Source organism: Nothoprocta perdicaria, unplaced genomic scaffold, assembly GCF_003342845.1.
Source record: "Nothoprocta perdicaria isolate Ctin4 unplaced genomic scaffold, notPer1 scaffold_7, whole genome shotgun sequence".
Lineage (NCBI taxonomy): Eukaryota > Metazoa > Chordata > Aves > Tinamiformes > Tinamidae > Nothoprocta > Nothoprocta perdicaria.
Genome location: NW_020455976.1, coordinates 2,502,563 through 2,510,124, shown reverse-complemented (window position 1 = coordinate 2,510,124; position 7,562 = coordinate 2,502,563). Strand labels below are relative to the sequence as shown.

The window sequence follows — 7,562 nt, the reverse complement described above, 5'->3', positions numbered from 1 at the left end:
AAGCAGCGTGGCCCCTTAATGTTCTTAGAACAAATGTGGAGCTAGAGATGGGTTGTAGGGATGCAGTTTGTCCCGTTGTGGTTCCATGAACTGAAGAGGGTGACTAGGCAAATACAACTGTTTGCACAGTGAACAGCTCCTGCAAGGGTCCAAATGTGTTTTGACCTTAATAGCTTTTTTYCTAGAAAAGCACCACAGATGCATGATAGAAAATCTTGCCTTTTGCCTCCCGATCTAACTTAAATCCAGAGAAATGACACTTCTGGGTATAACAGTATCACTTACCACTGATGTCAAGAGTTACTGTTTAGTGGAATAGCTTGAAATGTCCTGGTCTGTTTGCACTGGCACCAAACAGGAGAAAAAGGCATTTGGGGAACCAGAGTCTGCTGTGCAGGAAGGGCAGATKTGATGCACATCAAAGCTCTGCTTAGCAGAGAGGAGCAACTTATGGGCCAGACAAGTGCATCCTCAGCGGGGGAAAAACCACAGCTCTCTCTTGTCAAGCAACCCTCTAGAAATGCCCCTTGTGCTGGAGCGCACAAGTTAGTTGGGGACCTCTGTAATTAYATATGTAATATATATATTGGTGCTGTGGGCCTGATGATTATGTCGCTGAGGAAAACGAAATGGAGCTCAGTCCTAGTGAAATCTGTATCACAACAAGGCTGTGTCTGCTGCAGGAGCAAGGCAGACTCCTCATGTGGTGCTGCCCTCTTGCCTGTGACCACAGGCCAAACCCAAATGTTTGCTCCAAGACCTGCAGCATGATGTAAATCAGGATTTTTCCCACCTCCCCTTAGAAGTCTGTTCAGAAACAGTCAAGTAGAGTGAACTTTTTGGGGGAGTTTTAACCATGYCTGTGTCTGTAAACATGAAAATTATGCTTGGGTCCCTCACTGGAGAACGAGAAACAAAATGTTGTCCTGAGGAATTGTGCATGTGGAAAAGCAGAGCAGAAACTCCAGATTGCTGGGGCTAAAAGGTAGATCTTCGCATCTATTTTTAGGCATCTAATGGAACTCGTTTGATTTTGGAAGTGAATAGCATTTAATAAATATTAAGTAGAACTACTCAACAACTTCTGGAGGAAAAGATGGACCATCTCAAGTTGAGGTCCAAGATATTTTGGGGGAAGGGAGTCACCCAATGTAAAATACTGCCAGGAACTTTAAGAGTTTAAACCATTTTTCCTAGGATAGTCGTAGATGCTAGTGACTGCATCCTTGCCCGTATTGGTGGCTGCCGACACCTCTCCACAGAGATGCTTAGCCATAAGTTTGTGATGTGCATGTGTGTATTGAAATTGGTCAGCCTCATAGGGGATAAATTAAACCTGATAAAACAGCTCCTGATTTGCCTGTKTCAGACACTGAAATACCTGGGAGGAATCTCGCGTGCAGGACGGGAACCTTAGCTGCTTCCCAGGCATCCGCCACCGYGCACCCAACACGCGGCTGCGCCAGCCCGGGCGTTTGGAGCACGGTGGGTGCTGCTGGACGCGGCAGTTCGGGGCACACACACTCACTGCCACTCTGCCCCTCGGGTGCTCCGGGCCTGCCGCGTTGCGGAGCTCGGCAGGGCCAAGCAGGATCGGGCTGCGCCAGCCCTCGGGCCCAGCGCCGGGTGCTGGGAGCCTTTTGGCCGCRTGTGCAGCTCCGCGCTGGTGCCCTTGGCCTCTCCGGCTGCCCGGGACAGGTCTGGTCCCGGAATCTGAGGGCCGTTTTCTCAGAGTCATCAYGAGTTCTTTGCAATGTGAAACTCTTTAATGTTTTTGAAGACTCAGGCAGAAAGGACTTGTTAAATAGACTGTACTTGTCATCTCCCAGTGCAACGATCGCTTGGACCAAAGGTGGTGCTAAAACTAAACTTTGTAATAGTTACATTATGTTGGACTYTTTCAAAGTGTTCAGTCAAACAGATGCAGTGTCATTACATGAGAAACTCCTAGCTCGGGATTTGGCAAAACCCACTGGACCTTCAGGGTTCGGGATTGTTGCTTATCAGCATCGGAGCAGCCGTGCAGTGTTCTGGGGGGAGGTGGGACAAGGGTACTCGATCTCCAAATGCTTGCAGACTGTAAGAATTGACTTGTGTTTGTTTGGGTATTTTTTTTTTTTTTTTTTGTATTTTGTTTACATTGACTCTTATGCCCTAATGAAAATAAATTTTTGACCTTTTTTTGAACCAGTTGGTTTATTATTTGAGCTTCTTTCAGTGCTGCTTTAATCCTTCCTTTGTTTTCCTAAAATCACTGAATCCACCTTCCCCAGAATGACTAACCACTCATGTCTACATGAAATGGCAAATTCCAGCTCAGGCTTAAATGGAGAAAAGAGCATCTCTTCCACTGCTGCCCCCCTGCCTTAAATCACTACGTTGTACTGTATTTTTATTTACTTTTACACCTGGTTTCATAGACTGCTAACCCCTGCCCCCAGATACGAAGATCTCCATATCTAAGATGYGACCTGAAGAGCTTCTCCTGGCTCCCCATGCCTGTGCATGGGGTGCTGTTTTGGGGGAACTCTTGCTCTCCAGCTCTTCAACCTGCCCCTCTGTGGGAATTCCCTGAAGGGGTGGCCCATTCCCGCCTCCCCGCTGGAGGTTGCTAAATCTGTAGGAGGAAGGGTCATTCCCTGCGCCCTGTTTCAGGAGCGGGACTGGGGGTAGCCGAGCCCTCCGCAACTCTGGTGGCCGCAGCGCACAACAACAGTGTGTGACATTAGCCTTTACCAGCCACTTAAGCGCCGAGTCCCTGTCTAATTCTCCAGCTCAGCCATCATCAGGCTAAATTTCTGTGGTCTCACTTGTGTTAAAGTATGTGTGAAAAGGAGTGAAAGCTCTCAAGAGAAGGGAGGGAAGGAGGGCCCTGCTCGGGGAGCTGCGGCGGGTGTCACTGCGGGCGCAGGGCGGCAGGGGGCGATGCCGGAGCACCTGCCAGCGCGACCCTCCTCCCTCTTCCTTCCTCCTCCTCCCTCCTCCTTCCTCCTCCTCCTCCCTCCTTCCTCCTCCCTCCTCCTCCCTCCCTGCAGCCTGGCAGGCTCGTGGCCCTTTGCCACCCTGAGCCCTTCCAGAAAAGCCCTGGGATGGACCATTATAGCAGGAAGAGAGTCTGTGGAGCCCTTCCTGGGGCAGGACCCTTCCTGGGGCAGGACCTCTTGTGGGGACGGTTCCACTGCCACAGGATGACAGCAGAAGCGGCCCGTTCACAAGGGCGAGCCTGCTGCTCTGTGGGGTGCTTGGTGCGCTGGGGATGGTGCCACGGGGCGAGGCTCAGGGCACAGGGCCTGCAGYGGCTGTGCTCAAAGCGCTGCGCGAGGCCTCGTGGAGACGCTGCACGAGGCAGCGCAGGGAGGGCGGGTGCACGGGCCTGTCCCCTTCGTCCCCCTCAGCATTTTGCTTAACCAGATACCCCGCGGTGCTCACGCCTGGGGTGTCTCAGGCTGCCCAATACCCCATGGGAGCTCAGACCTGGTGTCTTTGGCTTCTTCCCAGAGGCAGCCACCCAGCCCCACTTGAGCTCCTCCCGGCACAGGGCCCGGCTCCGCTCACAGCAGCCCCGCTCTGGGTGAGCCCAGGTCGCTCCACAGCCCTTCAGCTCTTCCTGCTGCCATGGGGAAGGCCGGGGCGCAGCCGGGGCCTGTGTCACCCCAGCACTCGGTGTCCCCTCGCGCTGCGGCTGAGGTGGCCGCTCACACGCGACACTTCCCATAGTGGAGAGGGGGCCAGAGCAAACACCTCCCACGCCGGGAGGGCCCTTCGGCCAGGGAMCTGCCCAACTGCAGCGCGGGAGGCAAGGCTCCCGGAGGAGGAGGGAGGGCTGCTCTGGAGCCAGCCCTCAGTCCCGGCTCCCTCCCAGCCTCCAGCCCCTCGCCATGTCCCCGTTCGTGCTTCAGCCGTGCTCGTGCTCTGGCCTGGTGGCTCTTGTGCAAGCAGCAAGGAGGGGCCCACGCTGCCATGGGATACCTAAATCAACTTTATTCACAATCACAGTTACCCAATTTTTCACAATGAGTTATTCTTCTCATTGAACAGAACACAAAACATCTTAAAAGTAAAGCAATGAAATGCGAATGACACGAGAACACGGAGGTACCTGGGAAACCTACACGAGTCAAACAAAACAGAACGTCGGCATTTTCGGCGTCGCTGTTGCTGCTTTCGCTGGTCTTCTCCAGCGGGGGAGCCTCGCTCCCCTCCCGCTGCCTGGTGCCCCGAGGCCAGCGGTGCCCGGGGGCTGGTGCTGCCCGGGGGGCCAGGCAGGCCTGAACCCCAATGCTCGAGCTCGGCTGCTGGGGGAGGTTTCAGCTGCTGCTAACTCCTAGAGTTTGGTCCACAGTAAAACAAACACAGTTATATATTAGAGCACTCTGAATTCAAAAGGTGGAAAGGGGATTTCACGCCACTGCACTGGTACCCATGGACGGAGGTTCTTGAGAAATAACGTACCCCTGGGCTTGCCCCGCACAGGAGGAAACCAATGCCTCTGCCTTGGCAAGGGCTCGGGAGGCTGCTTATTGCACATGTTCCCACATCCACTATTCCACGTTTCTCCCCCCTTGCATTTCCCCACTCCCAAGTCTTTGCACTGAAACTTTAACAGCGACTGCGACCGGCCCCTCAGGGCTACCTGTCCTCGGGTGAGCTGCAGGTTGGGCTTGTGCCTGATTGGCTCAGCCGCGCTCCCGGCACGGATGCATCCAGCATCCCGACCCGCCTGCTCTGGAAGCAGCCTGGGTCCGCCGGGAAGGTCCAGGGCTTCCAAGAAGCCACTGTGCCTGGGCCCTGGTTGCAAGTGTGTGCTTGAGAGGTATGCGAAATAAAAAAAAAAAAAAAATAAAATAAAATTAAAAAAAAAATACCACACACACAAAATCCCTGTAACCAGAATATCAGCTTTCAAGTTAAGGATTCCCTGTGGGAATAACCACAGCCCCCTGCTGCAGGACGGAGCGAGGCCAGCACTGCCGGAGGCCTCTGCGGTGCCTCCTCCAGACGGCAGCATCTTCAGCATCTGTTTCTGCAGGTGAAGCGCGGAAAAGGGTCCGCATGAGCATTGCTGCCAGACCTCACTGCGTGCAAAATGGGGCAGAGGGGTATTTAAATAAACTAATGCAAACAAAACTCAACAAGCTACATAATTTTTTTTCTTTTTGTTTTTTTTTTCCTTTTCTTTCTCTTGGTAAGGTGTAAGGACAGCCATGTCCTGCCGGAGGGCTGGCTGCCAAGGGCTAAGTACCACCTGGCTATGTTCATTTTTTAAAGCACAGTGATAAAGTTACCAGTAAATGAGACCCGCAGACATGTGGGTTTATACATTCTCTCCCAGTGGGGATTTTGTTTGTTTGCTTTTCATCTCCTTTTCGCTTTTTTTCAGGTCTCCCCCAGAAGCAGCTGCTGGGGCGGGAGCTGCAGCTCCCTCCCAATGGCCGGGGCGAGCGGAGCCGCTGCGGCCGTCCCAGGGCAGCACGGAGGCCGTGGGGACACGGAAGGGGCCACATGGGCACTGGGGTGGGAGCAGGGGGGCGGCTGGCCCTGCCATGGGCCACCCATGAGCTGTACCCCACTCGGTGTCCCGCTGAGCGAGCACATTTGGGCAGCCTGATTCCTGGGATTCCGCCTGCACCTGCCTCACCATCCCCTCCTTGTGCCTGGAAGGCCTTTGCTGCTCTGCTCCGGCCGCTTGGCGTGGGGGTTCCTACGGCTGGGCGAGCTGCACGGGCCAATGTGCTGCTCGTTTGCCTTAGTGCACAGCGCCTGGCCGCTGCGGGCGACTGCGTGGCACCCACCGAGCCACGGCCACTGGTGTCCCTGCTGGGCCCTGGAGCCTCCCTGCGTCGATGTACGGTGTAGAAAAGGGATGGTTGCTCCAGCCAGTTTTGATTTCTGTTTTTCTTTTGAGATAAAGTCTAAAATACAAGGGGGAGAGCAGTCCRAGGTGACTTCCCTGACACTCGGGCGTTCAGCCCCAGGGCTTGCTCAGAGGGCAGAAAAGCAGCTGCTGAACTGGTCTCATCCTGTCTGTGGAAAAGGGGATTGGGGTGGTGAGTGGTGGTGGCCATCGGATTGCCCAGGCCATGGATGGAGGCCAGGACCTGTGTCACTTCACAGCCTTGTGGCCGCCCCCCCCGGTCCCACGGCAGCAGCGCCTGTTGCTCTAGGTGCTGCGGTAGGTTTTGATGATGTCCTTGATGGCCCGTCTGCAGATGGGGCAGCAAGCGTTGGACATCTTCTTGAGCTTCAGCCCGCACGAGTAGCAGAGACACATGTGTCCACAGGAGTAAATGACCGTGTCCACCATGTTCTCATAGCAGATGGTGCATTCGTCCCCCCAGGGCCCCGAGACGGCCGGGGAGATGGGGGACTCGGGCACGCTGACCGGCGAGTTGGGCGCCGTGCCTGCAATGCGAGGAACAGGGTCAGTGCCGCTGCGGAAAGGGCCCCCCCGGTCCCTGCTGCCCCACGGGGCCCTGGCCCACGCGGGGGCCGCAGCACCCGCCCGGTGCTCTCCCACCCAGTACAGCCCCTGCTCACAGCCCGGATGAGGCTGCTGGGATCCGCTGCACGCAGAGCAAAGGAGACACAGCCGCCCCTGGCAGCAGGGACCAAGAGCAGATCYGCTTTCTCTCCAGGCTGCTGTCCAAGCATGGAGGAAGGAGGACGGAGTGGAAGGCAAGAGCTGCCTGCTTTGACAAGGCAGCGCGTGGTCCTCGCCACCGCCGAGCGCATCAGGGCTCTGTCTCTGTGGCCACCCGGGGATGTGGGTGCCCTGCGCCCCGCTGCAAACCACCACGTGGGCAGAGCGGGGTGGCAGCCCACGGCACCCCACGGGCAGCACGGAGCAGGCAGGGTGCGCACTGCTGCAAAAGCGAGGGCTGCAAGGGCAAGGATGGCCCCATACCTGCCACCAGGGCTCCCTGTGAGGCCAGGGGAGGTGAAATGATAATGATGATTTTTTTTCCCCCCAAGCCATTAAAAAGCTGCGTGTTTGCTTGTCACCAGTTACTAGACCTGACACTGAGAGCTACCTTCAGAGGCCAACAGCCCCGTTGTGGCCAGCACTGACAAGGRCTTGTGAGTTACACACCCCACCATCAGTGCCTTATGATCACGCAGGTCCTGAGGGTATTAAGAACACTGCAGGATACCTTCTCACTTCCTATTGCCAGTACATTTATGCAGATCTCACTGGACTTAATCAGGGTAGTAGAAATATCAACACTGACTTTTTTTTGGCAGGAAGGGCCTTAGGTGTGTGGAGAGCAAGAAGGGGGAAACTTGGGTCTATTGCTTCCTCTAGCCTAACCTAGCGAGCCTCGTGTCACTGCTGTGGAGCCCTGCAGAGGAGCAACGTGTCACAGGCCACGCACGCAGCCCACGCTCTGCTGCCTCCTCTGGGACCTCGCATGGTGAAAGCGGTTACAGAAATATTGCTGTCCAGGCACCTGAGCAGCTTCTACGAAAACCAGGCAGCAAAGAGGTTGTACGGGGGTTCTCCCTTCCTCCCAAGGGGAGCCAAGGGGCGTCTCCACCCTAGAGCCCTTGTGGGAGATCAGCGC

At 55.5% G+C, this 7,562-nt stretch overlaps 1 protein-coding gene across 1 annotated transcript in view; it reads right to left on the bottom strand.

The window, feature by feature from the left end:
* Positions 1-5,809: 5,809 nt before the first annotated feature.
* The window catches only part of NEURL1 (neuralized E3 ubiquitin protein ligase 1), a 132,548-nt gene continuing 130,795 nt past the window's right edge, over positions 5,810-7,562 (bottom strand). The window contains exon 6 of the mRNA XM_026050739.1: positions 5,810-6,402. Coding sequence (XP_025906524.1) covers positions 6,161-6,402 — 242 coding nt within the window. The 3' untranslated portion in view covers positions 5,810-6,160. The remainder of the gene's footprint in view (positions 6,403-7,562) is intronic.